Source organism: Aphelocoma coerulescens, chromosome 2 (genome assembly GCF_041296385.1).
Source record: "Aphelocoma coerulescens isolate FSJ_1873_10779 chromosome 2, UR_Acoe_1.0, whole genome shotgun sequence".
Lineage (NCBI taxonomy): Eukaryota > Metazoa > Chordata > Aves > Passeriformes > Corvidae > Aphelocoma > Aphelocoma coerulescens.
Window position 1 is genome coordinate 6,520,123 of NC_091015.1, and position 25,039 is coordinate 6,545,161.

Here is a 25,039-nt window from a genome sequence, read left to right on the forward strand (position 1 = left end):
CCTGGCACTACTCCCTGACTTGAAAGGAGTATTTCTTATGAGACCAAACTTTTTTATTGCTAATCTCAAGTTACCTTATGACTGCCACAAACTGATATAACATTGTATACATCTCATATACAGGGATCTCCCCTACATGTTGGAATTACTTACAAAGTTAGTGATAAAACAACAAATTCATCCTGCCCTCCTCAAATGCAAAGGAACCCATGAGCTGCAGAACTGCTGTTTTGGTAAGCAAGGAGGAGTTGAATAAAAAGAGACGTCAAGTATAGATTACATATAATACTGTATAGCTCTGAGCTTACATTTTTGTTCCCATTGTACCGTGAGAGCAGCTGTTAATAACTGAAGATTATCCACTCCACCTGGATCCTACACTTCTCTCTTCCCTATGGAGGTTGATTTACTATCCTATATAGGTTTCTTCAGCCACAGCCCTGACAGCTCCCCCCACAGAGCAGCTGTAGAGCCACAGGATTTACATCCAAATGGGACTCCTTCAGAAATTACAGATTACATTACATGGCAACAGCAATCCACAATACACCTGGAACAGCACAGTGTGGATAACAAAGTTTGGGCTCTTATAAATGACAAAGAATGACTCTGAAATCTTTCCACTTACTTTACATTTCCAACCATTTGTTGGTACGGCATCCATAACTGGTTGTAGGCAGAAAGTGTGGTAGCCTTTGTCGCATGTATCGCACACCAGCATCTTGTTGTCTTCCCCAGAGTGTCTAAGGAAAGTAACAAGAAAATTACTTAAATAAGCAGCAACAAAATATCTGTTTCATGAAAAGTCTGAACAGGAAGACCCAGGTGTGCACATAGAAATATACAAATACTACTTACAAATATGCCCAGAGACAATGCCTTCAAATTAATTTTTAAATATGAGTGCAGACTACTATGTTTATTCACCAGGAGCTGAGCCTGTACAACCATTCTGAATTCTAGGTATTGGCCCACTTTCACTTACACACATGCAGACAGATTTAATGGCCTTTCTGTACTGAAATCAGTTCAAAATCTGTGATATATATTTTATTTCTTTCTGAAGAAAACATCCAGTTTTACTTGCTTCTGCAGTGTGACTGTAAGTTTTCCAAAGCAAAAAAAGGAGCCATCACGTCTGACTATCAGAGCTCCTACAACGTCAGACAATATGACTGCAAGAGCAAAACAAACATTAAAGGAAGAGATTTCAATTTTTTGCAGTGATGTATTACAGAGCTCCACCACAGATTCCAGTGATAAATTTGCTGAGAATAAGACAAATAGTTTGGTAATATCTAAAGGCATTGTGTTCTGCCTTAGTTTAAAAATAAATTAATTTAGTAAGTAAACATGCAACAAGATTTGCCTAGATAAAGCCTTGCAGTATATGGCATTACACATGGTAGATAATACCTCATTACCTGGGAGACCTGGTATTTTAAAAACTCCTCTCTTTGCATGAAGATATGTTTAAAATGTGGTTCTTCCAATAATGGTGAAAAACTGCCATACTGCATTAAATAATTATAGAATCAAAGAATGGTTTGGGTTGGAAGGGACTTAAAAGACCGTCCAGTTCCATGGGCAGGGATGCCTCACACTAGACCAGGTTGCTCAATCCAGCCTGGCCTTGAACACTTCCAGGGTGAGGCATCCATGGCTTCTCTGGGCAACCTATTCCAAGTGCCTCTCTGCCCAGCCTGTACTTGTGTTCAGGATTTCCCCAATCCAGGTGCAGAACACTGCCCTTGGCCATGTTGAAGTTCATGAGGTTCACACAGCCCCACCTCTCCAGCCTGCCCAGGTCCCTCTGGATGGTGTCCCTTCTCCTCAGCATCAACTGCCCCACGCAGCTTGGTGTCACTGGCAAACTTGCTGAGGGTGCCCTCAACCCCGTTGTCCACGTTGTGACAAAGCTGTTTAACAGCACCAGTCCCAATTCCAACCCCTGAAGAACAACACTCATCACTGGTCTCCCCTTGGACATTGAGCCACTGACCCCAACTCTTTGAGTGTGGCCACCAAGCCAATTCCTAATCCCCAGAGCGCTCCATCTGTCAAATCCATTTCTCTCCGGTTTAGAGACAAGGACCCTGTGTTGGACAGTGTTGAACACTTTGCACAAGCCCAGGTAGCTGACATCAGTTGTTCTTCCTCCACAAACTCTGTAACCCCATCATAGAAGGCACCAGATTCTTCAGGCACTGTTTTCCCTCAGTGAAGTTGTGGTGTATGTCACCATCACCTCCTGATGTCCCATGTGTCTCAGCACAGTTTCCAGGAGGATCTGCTCCATGACCTTGGCAGGCACAGAGGTGAGACCGACTGGCCTGTGGTTCCCCAGGTGTTCTTTATTTCCCTTTGTAAAAATGGGGTTTATGTTTCTCCTTTTCCAGTCAGTGGGAACTTCACCAGACTGCCACAACTTCTCAAATACGATGGATAGTGGCTTAGCCACTTCATCCACCACTTCCCTCAGAAGCCATGGATGTATCTCACCAGGTCCCATGAACTAGGAGTGAACACATCACATTTTCTCTACTTTTCCATGAGAGAGAAGACTTGTTAGCAGATGCTGTAATTACCCAGTTCAATACTTTTAGGGATACTTTTTAGAACGTGCTTCTCTCTTCTAGCTTCATTGCTGAGATTTGCTATCTGCTGTTCGGGATCAGGCAACACTCTTTCTTTGAAGTGGGTTGAGTGAATGCTAGCAAATACCAAGTGTTCTGCTTGGAAAACAGGAAAGCACCGACTGGTCAGATACATGAGGCAGTAGTAAAGTGTTTTTTTTTTTCCTTCATACTGTCCCAGCTGATCTGACCAGAGCTGAATAAAACTCTTATTTCTTTTTCAGTAAGTCCTTCAAAAAAAACAAGCAAGGAAAGAACCCTGCAGCACCCATCAGATTAAGTTAGAAGAGAACAAGCTCACAAGCAGTCAGAATTTTCTAAGTGAAGCCTTACAGTGCCACAGCAATTAAGTTTCATTGTCTCTGTCTTTGGTGCAACTACTCAATCACAGCCACTCTTGTCACTTTGTTTCTTTGCCCAACTAAGCCACCGGTTTTGTTTTCATAATGACTCTCTATCTGCCTCTGAAAGACATTAAGAAATGAGAGAAGACCTAATATCTGCCCAGTGTGTAGGTACAAGAACAACTCAACTGTCAGCTGACTAAGAGCAAAGGTTCCCAGATTGTGAAGGCACTAGATTAAAAACATTTGTTTATTTGGTAAATTTGAGAAAAAATCCTCCTGTATAAAAGGAGGAAAAAATCAGAATGTTTTACTGCTTTCCAGAACCTGCCAAGATAATGGTAACTCTGGGGGTAAAATACACAGGACTTCCAGCTCAGCTCTTCTAGAACAAAGCTTCCAACAAAAGAGTTTGCTCAGCTACTTAATGCAGTATCATAACAGACAGAGATGGGCAAATGTTCTATACTTTTTGGAAAAAAACCCCAAACACTTAATAAAATAGGCATTTCAAAATCACAGCACATAAATCTCACACCATCCTCCTCCATGTCCTGTAAGTTTCACTTACTTGCAGTTCTGGCACACTTTGCAATCAGGACACTGCCAACCTGCTCTTTTTAAAGGTGTAACTTGAATGTCCAGACACATCCCATGGTAGTGCTGGCCACAGGTAGTACAAAAAAGTTGATCTAAGAGGTCTCCAGGGCTATCGCACACTGCACAATTTGCTTCTTCTTTTGCTATAAAGGAATCATTTTTTCAATTATTATTATGTTCAAAATTATGAACAATTCAATGAATCCAAAAAATTATTTAGTAGTTCTTATGCATACAAAACTTGATCATTCTTATGAAATTCAAATTTAATTAATATATTTAATAGCTACTACTTTAATTCAGTTTTCTCAACTAATCTTCTCATAACAAAAGTACATTCATTTTAAACCTTAATGAAGTCTTACAAAAAGAAACAGTTATATTCTCCTCAAGATAAAGCTGAGAGCTCTGGAACCAACTCCTCTGTGGAAGAAGTGAAAAATACGGCCCCTAAGAGGTCTAAATCTATTATTTAGCTGAAGGGTTTGCAAGAAGGTTGCTCTAACTTGAGTTAGGACAAGCAAGTCTATCAATTTGAACTAAAACCTGAGAGAAGACAAGCCTTACCACTAAACCTCTTCCATGTTCTGTCATTAAAGAAAAATACTTTGCTGTGTGTAGCACTGTTGGTCTTTAAAAACAGAAGAATATGAACTCACATCTTTCCTATCCCTGAACACACATGAATTCTTGGGTACATGAACTGTGAAATACACCTAAACAAATGCAGTCTTGAGCTGATCCTAGAACAGAGAAGTTTTCATAAAACCTGCTAATTGTGTCATATGAACACTGTGTACTTACATCTTTCAGGAGCCTGATCAATGTGGTCTGGACAAAGGAGGGACAAGTTACTGAAATCCTGAAATGTGCCTGCTCCAGCAGCACAGGGGTAATGGTATATCTGGGTACATTTCTCTTCACAGCATTTGATAGTGGCTCCAAGGTGCTTACAAAATGCACATCGCTGAAAAACAAACACAGCAAGTCATTAAAAAATTACTTTTTCTTGTAATTTTTTAGCCAGATCTGTTCCCCTCCTTCATTTAGGAGACAAACACCTTGGCCAGTAGGATGTAGTGAATACTGAGAAGGAAATGTGGGTGGTAGTGGGTGGTGTCTTTCAGTGGCACTCCCAAATCTTTACTTAAGAAGTTCAATGAAACCCACTCTAAACGTGCTCTGACAATTAAGATTCTTCTTGCCACAGAAAAACATTTTTGTTCTATGTTATCTAGCTCGAGCTATGCCTTCAGCAATGGGGCCTGGAGACTTATTCTGAAAATAAAGGCAGATGACACTAGGCTGTCAATAGTTTAAGACTAAAAACCACTTGGCTCTGTAAGCTGTAATGTAAAACCACAGACACTGTAATCAGAAATGCAAATGGAAATCAAATATGATGTTCTCCCAAAAATCTTACTAGCATTATACAATTCTCTCTGGGATGATAATGCATTACATAACCTTGCACTTTCTTCTCATCTTGCCTTTCAAGACTACACAAATATCACCACCAAACTTTGAGAAGTCATAAATAAGCACAATTATTATTAGACACCAGAGAAATAATTTCTCAGAAAGAACAATGCAATGATCCTCCAGTTCTCTAGTCAAGAGGGAGCAGAGTCCATCAGTCTGCTTGTAAAAAATCACCCACACCTTTCCGATTCAGTTAATCAGTCTTTTTTCTTTCTCAGATTCATTGCAGTCCCTGAAGCACTGTAACATGCTTTTGCACTTTTTCACCAAGGCAACAATACTTTTTAATGCACAGCACCGTAAGATTTTGAGTAAACTTAAGAAAAAACAGGTCAGTGGCTCACAGGAAGGCGTACATAATATACAGCAACAACTGAGCTCAGGGACTCTCATTTTTCACAACAAAAATATAATACTAACACCAGTATGTTTGATTACTAGCAGAAGTGTCAAGTAATATCCAAATATGAACATAAACCAAATCAAAGAGAAGTTATGTACTGCATCTGTTAAATTCTTAGAATACAGACAATATTTATTACCATAGTTCTTCTCTGTTTTGAAGCCAGGCATGAAATTAGGCATGAAATAGTGCTACTACAAGTCCACAGATATCAAAACCAGCCCATATGAAAATACAAATCACAAAGCTGCCTGTGTCAACAGCTACATTGATATTCTTTAAAACCAGATGAAATTAACATCTTCAGAAAAGTATCTGCCTGCACGATAACTCATGGACAAGAGACAGAAAAAATATTAGCGTATGCTAAACAGAACTGCAGTGTAAAAAGATAAAAATGCTCTGGCACAGAAATTAAAGGGGATCACCAAAGAGAACTACTGCCAAGTTTGTGGGCTATGATGCTTTGTCTAGTCCTCTGATCTGCAGGACATTTCACCATGTCTAACACCTGCTAACAGTATGGCAAACATGTATCCTGTTACTTGACCAACAAAATGCAGAGGAGAGGAGGGGGGACAAGATCAGTAAATAATAACATGGAGCTCCTGAAGCAAGTGAAGGCAGCAGCGACAGGAATTACATTTAAGGACTGCCAACAAAACCAAGTCCTGCAAAAAACTTTTAGGAAATGATAACTTCAGTGAACACTTGCTGAGGATGCTGCACAAGGTAAACCCTGAACTTAGATGCAAAGCATGAAAATACAGCCCCCAAAGCCTCCAACTTCAAGAACTGCAGCTGCACACTGAACCACACACAACCACTGCCCTGTTTTGTCCTTGATGTTCCGAAAACCTATGGAGATGGACAAGGTTTAGCTAAGACCCAAATCTTACAGGCCACACTTTTTTCAAAGATTTTACACAGTACAAAAAAAAAGCAGGAAGGGGAACTTGGGAGGAGCTGAGGTCCAAAATGTATCCCTCAAAAAAGTATTCAACAAGACTTTGTTGGACCCCATCACTGACCCTTAATAACTAATTAATCAGGAAAAGAAAATTATGAAAGAACTGTAAGCACTCAAATAATCCAATATTTATTAAAAAATGGGAATAATGGAATAAATAGCAATATAAATGGAATTTTAAAATACCACATCTGTTTTTCAAAACTACCAATCAACCATGGTACATACCAAATATAAAATCAGAATGTAACTCTTCCCAAATGCTCTATGACTAAATGATGAAATTATTAGAAATGAGCAAACTACAGGATTACTAAAAAAACCTTGAAAAATGTTGATGTTGATTTAAGGAACCACATAAAGATGTTGGAAGAAAAATGGAAGCCCAAATTACATGTAATTGAACCCTTCAAACCCATCTGCTAAACTGCACTGGCAATGAAAAGCATTTGGCAGATAAGTGAAACACACACTTTGAAAACAATGTGGTATGTATCATCTGAAGCAAGTAAAAAGCACAGAATATCAACATTTGCTGAATTTGTAAGAGAGATAAAGCAGTCTGAAGAAACCAATGCCCAAAGGGATTTTTTTGGCAGCAGATGTTGGTGAGAAGAGTTACTTTTCCAGTGCTAGAAGCCAACACTCCTCTGAAGCCAGGCCCCATGCTATGACCCCAAGAGAACAGCAAAAGTGTATTAAACAAAAAAATTTAAGAGCTCTGCTAAATAAAATCAGTAACAAATACTACTTTACTATGGCTAAAATATGGAATCATGACAACAGGAGTTGGAATGAAGGCATAATTCATATTGCCCGTGAGATGCATGTCCGTATGAGGACAGTATCACAGCCAGGGACAGTCTGGAGTCTCCAGTTTCATTAGCATGAGCACAAAGTAAGGTGTTATGTGAATGGGGTGGAAGCTGAATCCAAGTATTCAAAGGGCAGGTATTGGAAAATGGTAAGCTGTCAAAGCAAGACAAACACTGTTTTGTTGATGGATCAAGTAATTTTACATTCCCGTTCTACAGGAAAAAAAAAAAACAACTTTACAAGGTGTCAGAAAGCTGGAGAGATAGTTCATTACTTATTCATAGGACATTAAAGGAAATAAACTAAAGCAGAGCCAGCAGACTATTTTCCTACTCAGAAAGTCCTTCACTGGTTACCAACTGTTCCCTTCAGCAAGTTCCTTGTGCACTCGTCCATGCAAGAAAGCTCTGAGCCCAGCCCTACTTCTGCTACTTCTTACTATTGTGATTTCCATCATTTAGAACTGTCCACAGCTCTTCCTACTTGGCCCTTTTGACTTTTTTTTTTAACATCTACTTTTTCAAACAGAAAAAGAACTAATTTTTAAAAGCAAAAGCTATGCCATCTTTAAAACTTAATTTTCAAATTCCCTTTATTTACTAATCCCATTGGCTCAAATATGACATTTGTTGTAACAAATACAGTGGAAAAGGAAGAACTAAGTGAACTAACAGAAAACATAAGAAAACCTGATCAATCACCTCCCCTGTATTCTAACTCTATGGGAGAACATCCTCCATGAAATAAGAGTGGCAGAAACCACACAGAAGATTTCCAGTACGAGAAAAACTCATGCCTCCTTGCTACAATTGTAATTGCACCAAAACCAGCTAAACAAAAATGTTAATTCTGCCTTGTTCATCTCAGCTGAATGCCACAAATCCCACTGGCTTTACTGGAAACACATGGCCAAAGTGGAAAATGGTGACAAGAGCAGCAGCAGCTTTTTGCTTACATATTTCTAACCTTCCTGCTGCTCCATACTTCAGAGTACTCCGAAATCTCATGTAAGTTCAAACGAGAAAAAGATGCCTGTAAGACAATGTAAGATTTTATTCAGATAGTACCAAGAACTAATCAGAGGAGATGTTTTATCATTACTTTATTGCCCTTCGAATTACTTTATAGTATTACTGTCTCAGTAACTGAGCAAGTAACAACCCTTAGAAGGCAGACATTAAAGAAAGGCTAAAATACAGTCTTTGAATAAGTACTTTGCAACCTCCTTAGTGTCCTAAACCTAAATGCTAGCACTAAGAACTGTAAAATGGTTTTAAACAAAATGACAAAAGGTTTTCACTGATTGTGAATTTTTTCTTTAAAAAAGATCAGCTGACAAAACCTATGAGAACAATAAGAAATTTTAATTTTATGACAGTGTACCCAAAAATACACACAAGCCATCTGTCCTCGGTTTAACAATTTAATGTATTATCTGTAATAACAAATTTCAGACTGTTTAGCTACTGGGAAATGCTGTCACACAAACCTGTGACTGAAGAGACCTGGACCTTAACAACTTGTCATTAACAGGAGCACATAGAAATTTTCATATAAACAGTGATTAATGAAATACGTTCTTTGCTAGTTCTGATATCTTCATTGATTACTCTATCATCTGGAAAAAGCTTTATATTGCTTGAAGACACTAATGACCATTAGCACCTCTCATGTCAAATACAGTGGTTTAAGTACCATAAAGCACTAAAGAGCACAATGCAGTAAGATGAGAACATAAAAACAATTAACGGCTTTCAACTGAACTACTGATTAGAAGTACTAAATAGAACACCTTTCCAGGAGTACTGGAAATTACTTTCTAGCTTTTTAATTTTATATGACTCATGCCACAGATTTGGAAATTACTTCCACTTAAAATAAACAAGTCAATCTGAGATCAGTTTATTCTTCTTCCTCCAACCTTAACACAGTGACTCAGCATACATAATCAAGGTAGAAAGCAGAAGTCCCTTTAAGTGTGGAAATTTCAGGCTCTTTACAAGTCACCACTTTGTTTCTCATTCTCACCAGCTGCATCTCTTTTTCACCTCCATTAAAATTTACATTAAATAAATCGTGTTGATATCAAGACATGTAAGAATTCAGATAAAAAAACATTCAAGTTTTGGAGGGGTGTTTTTTGTAACAGAGATGAATAGGTTAAAAACCAGCAAGAATCGAGTTAGCTAAGTAAGACACCATTTTTTATTTGAAACCTGAAATAGAAGAAAACATGCAAACTTTATGACACAAAAATTCTTCCTCATATAGCCTGAACTGTTCCCAAACCCTGTTTATTCAGAAGCTCCACAGAAGGGTTTGGGTGCCTTAAGAGCTGTGTTCTCCTCATCACTACATAAGCTAGTGGAATAACTGCATGCATATAATTTCCCTCACAGACTCTGCTGTTTTTTTCACACTTTCATGAGGAAAGAAGGGGGTTTTTCTTTTCAGCTCCTCGCTTTCTGCAAGATTTAGGATAAAGTAAATGTTTTGAGTGAGGCTAAGCTTTTCCACAGCTAACAACCAGCTACTCCCTTAATTCCCATCTAATATCCACCGTGGCAGAAGAGCACGCACGAGCCTGTTGTTTAGTTAGACTGTTAACAATAAGAAGGTCAATAACATTTAATGTAATTTAAACTGTGGTTATTAGGCTTCAGCATCAGCAACTCCAGGACAAACAAGGCAAGAACAGAAATCATCAGCTTTGGTTTGAGGCTGCTTTTTGGCAGGCTCAGAAAACAGACTATTGTGCCAGTTCCATTTGATTCATGCTCGGAAGGTCTTAAGAAGTGTGTGTAGACATTTCTTTGTGTTGGCAGAGCACAAGCTGAGCCACAAATTGTTGGAGGCTTGAGAAAAAATAATCGAGGGAAACATTGCTACATGCTTGTTGTTTAATGATCTTCTCTAGGCATCTGTTACTGGTCATTGCAGAACATACTGGGATGAAGTGAACTTTCTGTCGAATCCAGCACAGCTCCTACACTCCTAAATCATATATAGGGATTCTGAAGTAGCTCAAGCATTCTATAGGTTATGCCATAAGTACATTTATAAAGCCATTTAAAGTAAAACGAGAATTTACTGTTCATACAGTTGCATTGTGCTTCCAAACGACACAAGGCTTGTCGAGGACATCCAAACTTCATTACACTTAATAAGGCTTAGTCATTTTATGGAATTTACTTCATGGCAATTCAGTTGGCCAAACAGTGGGTGTCCTTTTTCAGGCTCCACAACAATACTGGCCAGATTTCCATGGCCTGCAGCTGGAATTTAAACACAGATCACAGGTAGGCACAGCCACAGGGAGGTCAAAATTCAGATGACAGTCGTGAGCTGCCATATGTTGAGACAAGTTCTCTATTGGTACCACAGCCAAGTTCACACTGAAGTTTTTGTCAGCATAGTACTATCAAAGAAGCAATGTTAATGGAGACTGTTTAAAAAGACTTTCATACAAATTCTCTTCTATTTTTGCAAATTTTCTGAACAATAAAAAGTTGGGCTAAACTTCTCATAACACATGTCTAAACTCTCTTAAATATTTTTGTAAGACTTAGAAGAAACTCTCCAGCCACTTCTGAGAACAGAAAAGTCATTAAGAAAAACATTTTGCTCATCTTAAAAACAACCTCATTCATGGGACTTGCAATTTGTCATGAGTTTTAGCGTGGGGGATGCAACTTCTGCCCTTTCCCTGCAGATCCATCCAGATATGACACAACTTAAGAAAACTATCTTTTTAAATGTAAAACACTTCCAAAAGTTTGTAAGTGAAAAATTACAGAACAACCTACTCTAATTGATCATGACTGATCCTCTCCAATTTCTAGCACTGACTGGACATCATGTACCTCCTGCAAAGATTCCTTCTGTCTGACAAGTATTAGAGGGAGGAACTCTGTAATAAATTCTTTAAGCCTAAGCACAAGAAGCCACTGGAATGGAAAGCAGACATCCCTAAGGATCCTGATACTACTGTCACTCAATCATCTGGGGAACAGGAGTCTACAGTACACAGGCAGATGGACAAGTAAGGAGCAAAGAGACAGAAGGGATTCACTGTGTGAGTCTGTTGAGACTGGGAGGAGAAACCATGGTTGGAGATAGAAGCTGTGGAGGGGCAGGGCTAACACTTGAAGCGCCAATTAATCAAATCTGGGCACTCAAATTGGATAAAGGCCTAAAGGCCTAAGGGAACTCAGGTTCTAAGACAGAGGAAATGGTGAAGGGACAGATCTCAGAAAGAACGTAGGCAAAAGGGATGAGAAATGATAAGGGGAGATGAAGAGTGAAGTGGCTAAAAATAACAACTTGAGCAAGAAGTCAGAAGTCTGAGGCAACTGAAATTGGATGAAGATTACAAGGAGGAGAAGTACACTGTCCTCTGACACCTAATGCTGTATCACTATCATCCAGCCAGCTCAAATAGCAGCGCTCTTATGTAGCCACAAAGGCTTTAAACCTGCAATTTGGGAGGTCTGCCTTTTCCTTTTTCTCCCTGACAAAAGGAAATTATATAGGCAGATAAATACAAGGCAACACAAGACCCGTGGAGACACAGATAAAGGAACGAGCAGACACGCGCACGTGTACATACGTACGTGCACTAAAACACAAGGAGCATTACAGATCAAACATGGATTTCATGCCTAAAGTAGACTTTTTAAAAGGAGTTACAGCATTAAAGAAACCTGTTACCTGTCAGACTGTGCTTAATTTATAGAGGAGGAAAAAAAGTAGTATTGAAAAAGGCTGTGGATGGCTTGTGGGAGAAGAAAAGCACTTGGCTATATGGCAACTGAGCAATGGCCTGCAGAAGAGTTGTAGTTTCACTTCTTCCATGAAGTTCCTTGATGGCACTGGGCAGGGCACTAAGTAAAGTTTTTCTTAATTTTTTTTTTTTTTAGTTCTTAATTTTACTGCCAAAAGCTTGGAGTTTTCTTTCCCCTGTAAAAATTCAGCCTTAATTTCTACATAGATTGTGCACTCACAACTGCAACAGAGTGAAGGAAGAACTTCAGTATCGGTACAACCTTTTTAAGTGAGTCTGAGTATTTCTGAAACTCTTTCAATTTGCCATCCAAACCAGCAGATATAAATAAATTCAACTTCTCTGAGGGAAAAGTGTAGCCTAAGATACATAACAAGGTCACATAAATCTGCTATTTGAAAAAAATTATAAACAAATTATTCACATGTTCATTACAGTAAAAACATTTTAGAAAAACTCATGGAGAAATGAGGAATTCTTTCTCTTCGGCAGTGTCTGAATAGTCTACATACTTACACATTAAACAATAATGAAAAATGGAATACTGAAGAGGTTTATACTAAGACAGCAATGTCCATCCTATGGACTGAACTAGGCACACACTGTTCTGCATGTGACCATACAACCAGAGGTGCATCATCAGGCCTAAGCACAAAAGACATTAACTGCGTGCAAAGGACGCTGTGTGCAAAGGATGTTAATTGTGTGCACACAACCAGTCTTCTGACATGTCCCTACTTTGTGTTTTGATTTTATTGTCTTAATAATGCACTCTTTTATGAAAGGTTTTGTAGCTACATTACCCTGATTTAACAGGAAGTTAGTGTCAGCCAAAGTCATGATATATACTCAGTGATATATATAATTTACAAGGTAGTAGAAGGGATGGGGTAACAAGAAACTCTGGACTATGTAGAGACATAAAAAAATGCAAGAATTTCCTGCCTTTAATACCTTCCTCATTAGTGAGCACTTCCTTAATATTCCTTCCCCACTGACTGCAATCAGTACGTTATTGTTCATAATTCCTATTTCCTTGGCTGTTCCTAAATTGCACTCTCCCAATGGCACAATGTCATCGTAAACAAAATCCTACATTTTTAGTTCACTAATTTTTGTAAATTGAGCTCAAACAAAGCAATTAGGTGGCATACTTTGAAACTACCAGCTTGAACATTAATATAATTTCTTTCCTAATAAAATCTTGACATGTGTTATCTGGCTGGGGCTTTTAGCTTTTTTTTTTCAATTTGACTAAATTTAGTCACTTACATCTTTGTCCCATTCCTCCTCCCAAGACATAGTATTCCCAAGTATTACGTAATTCTTTAATTCACCAGCCACTGAAATAAATAAATAAGCCCCATGTCTTTCCATCCTGTTTCATCACTGATATTCCTCAGGCAAGCATTGTCAAGTGCAACATCTTGACCTAGAATCTAAACCCCTAAAATTACTGGTCAAACATTTAAGCAGGTTATTCAACTGTTGTTCTGGGCTTCAGGGAGGTGAGGCTAAGAAGGGGCTGCTTGTTTCAGTTTTGCAGAATGCTGCCTCAGTAGCTTGTGAAGAAAAAAGCTGCCAAATTTTGTAATGAATTCCACAGAACATTGAGTCTGATGCTTAGCAGAAGCCATAACTGTTAAGTAAATGATATCCTTTTGATGAATACCCTTATTTGAAAACAACATTGATTCTTCTAACCCTCTAGCAGTGTCCCAAAACAGATGTGCACAACTGCAAATTCTGTTTGCTTTCAGGTTTACGAAGTGTGATGACATTTTTACAATCCTGCATGAGCCCTTTTACCCAGGAGTAAAATAAAGCACAATAATTCTTCACCATCTGTTTGTTAATTTTGCATTCATTTAACTCTGCATTTTAAACTAATAATCATTTTCTTATAATATAGTTTGCTCCATTGGTAGAAATTACAGCTGTTCAATTAAAAAAAGAATGGTTTATAACACAGTTTTCCTCTAAATAATTCCATTGCTCTTAATTATAGAGATGTTAGTGCCATCAAATGGAAAAGAACTGCCAGAGATTAGTGTTATGCTTTATATGTCACAGATTCCCTTAGTAAATGTACATATTTTCTTCTGTTCCAGCACCAATTCCTACTTGGTCTCTCTTTTTCTCCATTAAAAGATTATGTGTGTTTTTTAACATTGTTACGTGTAAAGGTACAAACAATTAAATGAAGCTTCTGTTTCATTTGTAGCACAAAGTCAAACCAAGCATAGTCCTACTTCTTCATATTGCTTTTCCTTAATCTCTAATGACAGGACAAGGAGGTTTTGATACTTACATTTCAGCTGGCTACAGCTAAACTAGGGCTGCAATAATGTCCTAAAAGCTTTTTCTCACCATGTTTACAGTCAAATGGGGAAATCCCATTCCTTTATCAAAAGTAAAACCACATTGAAATAACATGAATAATACATCAGAGCTAGTGAAGGGGAAACAATTTGGGTCAACAAAAGATGTGCTGCCTGGAGAGAGAGCAGGAGCCAGTCTGAGATTCTAAGAGTTCTATTGTGGACTCTGTGTTATGCTCTGGACATGGCACATTTTGCACACAGACCAGGCTGTAAGTCCACAGCAAGGTCACAAGCCCTCAACACAGACTGTCCCCACGCTAACACAGTGGAGAGTCCACTTCACTGTGGTTCCTGGGCTTAATCATCATCATCATCATCTACAAATAAACTCCTCAAGAGACACAGGCTGCTCAGCTAATTCATGTGAGCAGTCCAGTAGTATTAGAGAGCTGTTCAGATGGTCAAAACAATCAAGATGATTGCACTGTTTTCTAAAACCAATTTTGTCTGATGGCACAGAAATCCCAGCATCAGATGACATCCTAATGCTGTGACAGTGTTAAGATAACAATTCTGTCACAGTACTAGGATGAGTATTTTACTTAAAACACCCATAAAGCAAGAGATAGTTTACCACAAAATTGATTTATTTCAATTAAAGGAGCTCAGAAAAGGCTGAAAAACACTCAACTGGTGCGTAAGACTGTAACAGAGCACTCAGCTACAGAAATGAACTTCCAGAAGCACCACACACAACAAGCTCACATAAAATTAGGAGTGAAAGTATAACCACATGTTAAGTGAGATGCTCAGCTTCCAGTCCTACCAGGACCCTGAGCATCCTGACCTTTCAGCTTCTCAGACGAGTGAGCATTGCCACCAGGGCCGACCTTTACTGGGGGATTTATCCATCACAGTATTTTATGTCTGACAGGAAGGAAACATTCTGGAGGTGCCCAAGGCACATTCTGATGTGATGGATGTGTAATGGTAACAGTCTTCCCAATGATTTGCCATCTATTTCAAGTTACTCTCATTAAAAAAACTCACCTGGTATGACATTTGAAAAAACTGAAACTCCTACTTATTGAATTTATGAAATCCATATACATTTTGGAAAATGAGCGTTTCCCTTACAAAGCCCAAAGAAAAATAGTAACAACTGAACTTTCTTGTGTCACTTCTCTAGAAGTTCTCTATTTGCTTTTAAAGGTTTATGCTTTTCCAACACATCTCCCACACAAACAACCCCTAATATTCTGTAACAAGCTGCAGTAATTGAAAGGAAAAAACCCCTCAGTGTTTGCTTGGATATTTGGTGGGATTGGGTATTTAGATTCAGAGTGACTGTCTACTCTGCAGATTCTGTCATTCTTCCCAGTTCTTGCTAGGCAATTTCATAGTGAAGCAGAGTGGGCGAAAATTTTTTGAACCAAAAGGAAATATTACAGTATAAATTGAAAACTGGAAAGGTTAGATGTGGAAGTACTTGCAGTTTTATTAAAAAAAAGTGTCTAGATTGCAGATTGAATACATGTATCTGAAGTGAGACCATGACACTGCAATGTAGTGTATCAAGTTGTTTCACCCATGATAGATGCTTCAGGAAATAAATATTTATTTATTTCATAACAGCTACTTTCCCTCCCTGATGTACTGAAGAGGAAAATTACATCTTTGAGGAAAACAATTAATATCACTGAAAATACACTGGTTAAAAAAGCTTAGGGGAAGTGCTGCTTTGAGAACATGCCACTTCATCAGTTCTTCAATTAATATTATTCAATAGGATTCTTATAATTAATCATGACTATGATTCATGGAACACCCACACATTCATTACTGGCAGCAGACCTACTATTGTCTGCCTACTTTTTATTCCCAGGTCAGATCTGCACAATGGGGAGGACGACAATATACATGAAACTAAACAATATTAATTCTTTCACATAAATAAGTGACTGTCAACAGTGGCCTATTAGGAAAAGTAGCTTTAATGAAAGTAATGTCAGTATTTCTCACTGAGGTGATGCACTTGCACAGGAAGGGCAGTTGCTCCACATTTGTGAAGATTCCTAGGATGTCCCTCTCATGCCTGATTTGCTCCATGTTATTAAAAAAAAACACTCAACGACACCTGCATTAATGGCACTACTTCATACTGATGTCTGCAATATTTATGCTCAATCTGCAACTCTGGGACAGAACTTACACTAATGGAAGTCAATAACAAAATCTTCAGGGAGTTCAAAAGTATTTTTTGCTAATGGTTTGATTTTGCGAGCTGCTGAGTACACCAATGTCAGAAGTAGTTTTTAGGCTACTGCTTAAAAGCAAACTGATGCCAACAGACTAATATGAGCACTCTCGAGTTTTAAAGTATGTTTGTAAGATTTTTTTGAGGATGGGTGAGAACCCCAAATGAAAACTCATATAAATGTTAATTTATATTAAACAGGAAAAAACCTCAGACTCTTTTGACCAGAATAATCAGAACCCCTTTTTAATTCTAATTTCATTAAAGAGTCTGGACTTTAAAGCTCTCATTCAAAAAAAAAGCATGTGACCTACATCCACGATAAATTTAAAAAACATGCTTAAATAAAATACAATGTAAAAGGGAAACTGCTGTGAAACCTAGATTACAGTCAGTTGTGTAACACTAAGCAAACAATGCTACAGCTGAGCAAATACACCTACTAGTCCCATAGAGGTATTTTTTCCTTTTATTCCTGTGCCATATATTAAGGAGAAAGCTGCTGAAGAGGCCTTTTTATTTCTATAATGCTCAAAGCATAATGAGGACCTGTCCTTGACTGAAACTAACCAATATTAACTCCAAAAGACCAATTAGTCTTTTTTCATAAATATAACCATCACACAAAAAGCAAAATTAGACCCTTGAGCACCAACAATAAAAAACCCCAGATTAGCTACAAAAAAGACTGAATATAAAATATTTAAATCAGAAGCAACCATGAGTGAGGTGGTAATAAGGTTAGAAAAGGAGGGTTGCATTCAAACACCTACAAAGGTGAGGAGATTGGTAGTACTGCCACATTTCCTTGTGTAAATTTTTATAAAACTTACTGCTGGCATGCTGATTAAGAGATGGGTATGGTTTCCTGACTTTTTAAATATATACAGAGTTCCAGTTTTCTTATTTGCTGAAAATATTAATGGTATAATAATTAAAATAAACTTCTTAATATTTTCATACATTTTAAAATAGGATTTTATTTCCTTGTTCCACATTCAGAGTTTGGGGGCATTACACTGTCATTTTCTCTCTTTTGTAGACACTGAAGGACGGTGCCAATGTTGCTGAGCACAGAAAGACAGGAGAAAAGGAGAGCCCAAGTACCTGCATTCTCATTTTCTACAGCAAAGCCCCAAAACGGGTCAGTCTTACCAGCAAAATGACACATTACCAAGGAAGAAGGTATATTTGTGACTGGAGAGACACTATGATTTTCCTTTAGTGGGTTTTCTTTGCTTTTCAGAGATCAGGTTCTCCCTGTTTTTAACACAAAAAATGTGTTAAAAGATAATAAAGTCTTGAAATGAAATGTTAGTGAACTACTATGTCACTGCCTTAATGCTCAGAGTAAAGTTTATGAAATACACCAGGGGAATTGGGGGGAGAAAAAAAAAGTAGAGAATTTCTCTGGATGTATTATGAAAAAAGTGTTTTCTACTCAAGTCATGAAAAAGGAAGAAAAGGTCTTTGTGAAACACACTTCAGCAGTTTGGAACACACACTGAACAATTTCACTTCAGAGCTTTCAGTAGATTATTGCAGTGAATGTTACCGAATGAAAGAAACCTGCACTGGAAATTCCTCCAGGAACACAGGCCCTTTCATGTTTCTCAGCTAGGCTCTTTGGCTTTCATTCCTGAGCTGTTGCTGCTTCTCAGTCTCTTTCTGTGCCCCCAGCCCATTTTGTCTGGTTCCTACACCTCAAGCCTGCCCTCAGCATCTACAGTGCCTGTCACCTATTCAGCATCAAAACCCTATCAGAAATGTCTTTGTAGCCACAACCTCTCTGCCGATTCTGGTACCCACCTATTCGACATCTGGAGTTCAAGAAAGGTGCATTTTTCAAAGCATTCAGCTTGAAAAAACCCACACTGAAAACTCTAAGGCTGACTCTGGCTCTCCTACTTGAGTGCCACGGGAGCGCTCCCAGGGTGAGCTCCCTGGAACCTCCTCCTGGCTCCACAGCAGAAACCCAGCAGCACCACTGCTCTGGGAGAGAAAAGCAATAGGTGAGGCTGAGAAATCAAACACTTTCCCCTTCAGATGAGGACACATGAACCATCTTAAGGAAAGACACTTTGTGCTGCCTAAGTAATCCAAGTATTTTCCTCTCTCGTTTGCTGCTGTATTCCAGAAATGCGGTTGTAATGGGAAAGATCATTTAGGTAGATTCACTTGCCAGAAATTACACCATGCTTCTGTTCAGGTATGCAAAACTGTAGGGAACACAAAGCAATGGAAGTAAGAGAAATTGTATTTGTGCGCTGGAAAAAAGTGACAGCTTAGGAAAAGTTCTGTCTCACTCTGAAAAAAAGTTTATTACTTAAGCCTAGCATGTATATATTAGAAACCAGGCATTGTTCATTGTCCCTGGCAAGGGTAAGCTCTAGAACTTGGTTCTTAGGGCCCAAATAAGGAACAAGATACAGTTTTAGTCTCATCAGTGAGTTTCAATGCGCAGTGACAGTACCACTTGATCTGCAGACAAAATCACAGTATTTTTTTTTAATATACTTGGAAACACATAGGTAAGGATACAAACATAGATGTCATTTCACAGAAGGCTCATGACGAAGCACATCAAAGGAAAAATCTCAAAAAAAAATTGCTTAAAAATGTCCATCTTTTGTTCTGCTTCATCTGAGAAGAAAAATTCTCCTCCGAACAAATTAAAGCCTGCCTTCCTCTTGTAAATACAATCATTGTGATGAAGACAATATAAAAAATTAACCACAGCTAAATAAATTTCACATGATCACATGCTCCTTCTTCCAGTCAACAGGTCAGAATCACACTGATAACAGGTTATCAAACAAGGAACTACTACAGAAACTGCAAAGTGACATTTAAGTATCTGCACTTGGTAAGAATCAAACTCCATAAACAAGTACTACCCAGAAAAAGCTCTAAATCAAACACTTTGCTGATATTTGGTATATTGATACTCTACTGTCCATTAGCACATAAACAGATCAGTGTTTTGTGTCTCTAAAGAAAGGAAGATCTTTTGTTTCTTGCGATGCTAATTATAAAAAGTGCTAAATTGGGCATGCGTCATATAGTCTTGAAATAAGTATTTCTTCATATTCCTAATGAACTTTTCCACTTGTAAAAATTCCAAAGACATTAACAGGCTGAAGCATAGTACTGGCTTTACTGGAATGTTAACAATAAAAATGTTTAGTTATGGGAAAATAACTGAAAAAAATCTGTATTTATTTTAAATTAAATTTTGGCTAGGGAAAAAGCCTAATATTCCTCTGATTATTTTAGAAACAAGTTTTTAATTAAATATTTTCAGCTTAATATTGTAGCTTTGTATGCCTTTATTTTTTCACTGGCTAGCTGACTTAGAAAGTCACTTAATGATAACAGAGTATCTCGTACCACATAGTACAAATCTGAAATACCAATCCATCTAACAAATGGTGGGGAAAGAAAAAACAGACCAGCTCTTCACTCAGTAAACCTCAATTACATTGCAACAATTAACACTTACAAACAACCTCTCCCTCAGCCATGTACCCAGACTTAGCCAAGTATCAAAGTATTCAGAGGTGAACAACAATTACAGCAGAAAGACTACAAAAATAAATCAAGGGGTTTTTCTCACTAAGTGGAAAATTCAAAATTAAAATAATTTCCAGACCCCTTCAATCATCAGAACTGCTTAGCCTTTACTTTAGCCACATTTTTCCCACATGTTACTGCCTCTCACTTTATGACCAGAACTATTCAGACAGACCAGTCTAGTTTATAGTAATCCTTACAAACTTTTAAATACACCACTGAAGATTCACATACAAGTGTGGAGTCTAATTATATCCCAACGTATCCACAATTTAGGTACCAAAATAATTACAAAAATGGACTAGAAGAAGAGAATCACAAAGTTCTTAGTTCGCATTTACTCAGTTTTAACTATTACTTTCATTGTCTTAAATACCAGCAGGGATTTAGAAAAATGTATTTTATTTTTTTCTAGAAAATGTGGTCTATGAGACAACTGGAGAAATGGAAAACTGTGTTTTGAAATCTGAGTCCTTAAGTCTGTAGCTTTAAAGGTGCTGTGTTTTGATAGGTAACAGAACTCTTTTTATCTGTTAGAAGTGTAATTTACGTTTTTCTGTTCTGTTCTGTTTTTCTGTTTCTGTTTCACTGCAGAAGAAAAAACAGAATTACAGAGTCAAAGAATGGTCTGGGTTAGAAGGGACATTAAAGGTCATCCAGTTCCAACCCCCTGCCATGGGCAGGGACACCTTCCACTAGACCAGGTCACCCAAAGCTCCATCCAACCCGACCTTGGACACTTCCAGGATGGGGCAGCCACAGCTTCTCTGGGCAACCTGTTCCAATCCTTACCACCTTCACAGGAAAGAACTGCTTCCACTCTAAATCCAGTCTAAACCTACTCTCCTTCTGTTTGAAGCCATTCTCACTTGTCCCCCCACTACATGGAGCTCTGAGCAACCTGGTTGGAAGGTGTCCCTGCCCATGGTAGGCGAGCTGGAACTGGACGATTTTTAATGACCCTTCCAAGCCAAATCATTCTGTGATTTTGTGACCTCAAATGAGCAACGCTCTTGTTATGGTAAAGCTTCTTTTGGTTCAAATGAAAGAATACTTTAACCACTGATCACTTGACAATGCTAATAAGAATTAAGTTGTAGATCTTACTAAGCAGGCAAATACCTGTTCTCAAACTGCTGGACCTGCAAAGAATCTGAACACACAAAGAGGTCCCATGGCAGCTCTGTAACCTGAACAGATGTACCAAAGCTGTACTGACATCATTTATGGTGTACAAAGGTGTTCCAGAAGAATTACAGGTGTAAATCAGAGCCAACTACAGTAATTTTAAGATACTACAGCTGCTCTGCAGAATTTGGAAAATACTGTTATAAAAAACAACTGACATAGGCTTTCTGATGTCATTTACAAGCTCTAAGAACAAATATTCTCCAAGACAACAAGGATCTGGCTTTAAGTGCCCAAAATCCAAACCATTATGGAACAGAGTAAATCATGGAAGATAATCCACAGTGTTAAACTATCCCTAAAGTTTTACCCTCAGTCAGTAAGGTCCTTAATACAATGGCTGTCATCATCAGTGGAGAAATGGCTACAGAACTCTAGAGAAACTCCAAAATAACAAGAGGGAAATAAATGGAAAACTGAAATAGCCCATGTCCCCCACTGCTGAACTGTTACAGTATGTCTAAAACATGCCAGGAACTGAATGAAACTACCAAACTGACCTAAAGCATGCAAATGTCTTCTTGGTGAGACATGTCACTATTTCTCTAGTCTTTCTTTCTCTAGCACTTTCTGTGCTGGAGTTCTCTAAGAGACAGCCACCCATAAAAAAAGCAGAGATGTTATTTTGGAAGAAAACTTCCTGCAGTACTTCCTCTGTGGCAGGACAAAAGCAACTAGAGGAAAAAAAACTTGGTAAGATAAAATCAGAAGCCACTCCCAAGAGCAGCCAGGTAGTCCCTCCCAAGTTGTAGTGAAGGGAAATGAGGAGAAGGCAAGTGCCTGGTGTGTGCAAAAGCACCATAAAAAACTCAAGAGTTGGGAAAGGAACTTCTGAATACCAGAGCTGCTCATTTAGTTTCATGTTACAAAGCCTGTCCTTGGAAAATGGGCAAATGCAGAGGACTCTGCCTAGAAATAATATAAATTATGATAGATTACGTTCTCTTCATGTATTTTTCTCTGGATTTAAGAATTAGTAGTTCTTCCAATAATGAAAAAGGAAGAAGAGAGCTTTTAAAGCATCAAAGAACTGTAAATCCTGTACTATATCCAGAAAAACCCTACATCACTCCATGCTCTGTTCAGCTTGGTTGAGACATACACAAAGCCAACACCACCCCTATATTCAGGATTCTGTCATCTCAGCCATTTCTCACACATTTTCTATCAACAAAAAGTAAAACCAAATGAAAAATTGCTATGGTTAAATGGGCACAATCCTCCACAGTGTATGAAGTCAACAGTATGTTAGGATGTTGATGTTCACTTTTACATACAAGGAAAAACAAAAGGAAGTATCATTTTAGACAAATGGTTTTCAACTTGAAGCAGCACAAATAGAACACACACACCCCACTAAAAACATGGACAATTTTCAAAAAGATGAGAAGTGCACTGAAACTAAGGGATGAAGATACATTCAAAGCATGGACAGTTTTAAAAGATGTATAAACGTGTTCCCCATCTTTCCCCTAGACTTATTTCCTTCTGATCTAGCTTGGTAGGCATCACGCTGGAATCAAGTCTTGAGCAAAGAATTTAAAACAAGGCTTTTCATTACTATTATGTTTCTCCTATTCAGTCTTCAAGCAGATAGAAGCCTCCTTGGTTTCCACCAACACTGTGTTCTTTGACTTTCGTGTCCTTGACAAACTCTCCCAGAGTTGGAAACTGCTTTCTACATCTTATCAGAAGAGAAAGCTGGCTGGGAAAGTTACCCTTGCATTCCTTTCTTGTGCCCAGTTTGTTCAAAAGTAGTTTAAACACATTATCTACTTCCTTAAACTCACTTTCTGAATTGAGCTATTTACATATTGGGGAAAAAAGCAGTCCACCTTATTTGGGACTCTGTAGCATACAGAATAGCTATGGCTAGACAATGTAAGGCAGACAATTGGCAAACTTTATTTTTCCTCAGCTGACTGTAGAAAAACAAACAGCAACCTACTCAATACATACAAAATAAACATCAAAATTATAAAGTATTATTTAAAAATACCTGAAAATATTTCAGGAACCACTATTTCAGAAACCAGTCTTGTTAAAAGCTGGACAAATGCAAGCCTTAAAGGCCTCTATGTTTTACATGAGTAAACTCTACTTGTCCACATCTATTGTATTTTTTCCAGGGAAAAAACTGTAATTTCTGTTCAGTCAAATTCTTTTCCTTAGTTTATCTTATTAAGTCTACAGTTCACATCATTTTTGCATCTTACACTAAGTATCTGTAGAAACACCAATAAAAGTCTATCTTCCTTAAGCTGACAACATGACAGCTTCTTTACTATGGTGACCGTTATATACTGAGCAAAACACATATGAATGATAATAAAAGTGAGTTAAGTTTCAGATCAAACAAATCACTGGAACTTTTCTCTCCCCCATTTATATTTTGAAGAGTTGTTTTCTTTCAAACCCTGAAACAAAATTACTCCCAAACCCCATGAAATGCTATTAAAGTAGTAGGGGAAGGCACTGCCACATCTGAGTGTTCAAGCTCTTTACCTTACACACTGTACCCTGATAATTAGGTGAATTCTTAGGAGTCATCCTGAGAAAAGCCCTGGCACTACGTTTGTCAGGAGAATCATCAGTTCTTCCTCATGACCTCCTGCACTTAGGAAGCAGTTCTGAGAAAATCCATGACTCCCTTGCTGAGATAAGCAAGGCAAGCAATGAGTTGAACTGAGGCACCTACCCCACAAACCCGACTGTATATTCCAGCTTTTCTTTGTCCCTTGTCACAAACCAACAGTATACACTGCATTTTGAACACCTCACAGAGGCAGGTTTGTGCACTCATGAATAGAAAAGTATGGCAAACCGCAGACTTTGAAAGAAAGACAAAGAACTCACCTCTGTCTAGACACAAATACATGAAAAAAGTTGGTCAGGTGCCTTTGCCAGGCCTTCACAATGAGCAAATCAAAAGAAATGAAGAAGAAAGACACGCTAAGCAGAATATTTTGTGAGACATTCACAGATACTGAGACCTCTGTAGTGCTGTGTTTTAAACCTTCAGCAAACAAGGGCCCAAAATGGATAAACATACATATTTTGGAACAGGTCAGTGAAGTTATGTCCACACAAGCTTTACTAATGCAATCACAAGTTCAGTGAAGCCAAATGGACATCTCAACTGGTAAACAGAGTAATAAGAAACACTGTCATATCCAGTTAAAGCAGATTTGCAAACAATAGGCAGCCTAACTAATGAGAAACAAGAATGTAGCTTAAAAATTAAAGAGTCCCTCAAGGTAAGAACAGGCCTGAAATGCTCTCCAAAAATTAAAAGACCTAAACTAATGGACTATAATATCAAAAGTTGGTTACACTTCAAATATGCATTTTTACATGAACAGAAGGAAAAGAAAATGTACTTTCCCAGCTAAGGAAAGATGTCAGTGCTGCAGACCACATCACAAACCAGTTCCTCGCGCCAAAAAGACTTCCAAGAAGACAGAAATCCCCTACTAAGCAAACAACAACAAACCCAAAGCAAATTTGGTGGCAAGCAGAGGAAACAGCATACAGCTTGGTTTTATTTAAACTGTTTTTCAGTGTGCCCTGAGCACATACTTGCATTTGCATGGCCAACAGATTTCAGAACATCCGAACAGAACTTTTCTTTTAAAATGCAGGAACATCCCATTAGAAAGAAGC

General features: G+C 38.2%; 1 protein-coding gene across 12 annotated transcripts in view; it reads right to left on the reverse strand.

The window, feature by feature from the left end:
• Positions 1-25,039, reverse strand: part of KMT2C (lysine methyltransferase 2C) — a 195,768-nt gene that overhangs the window by 85,849 nt on the left and 84,880 nt on the right. For 11 of the 12 annotated variants that reach the window (XM_069006367.1, XM_069006372.1, XM_069006373.1 and 8 more), the window contains 3 exons: positions 4,385-4,547; positions 3,552-3,723; positions 629-743 (listed from right to left, as the gene is read on the reverse strand). In XM_069006367.1, the coding sequence (XP_068862468.1) occupies positions 629-743; positions 3,552-3,723; positions 4,385-4,547 (450 nt within the window). Of the gene's footprint in view, positions 1-628; positions 744-3,551; positions 3,724-4,384; positions 4,548-25,039 lie in introns of those variants that run through there. The other variant, XM_069006377.1, reaches the window with a different exon arrangement.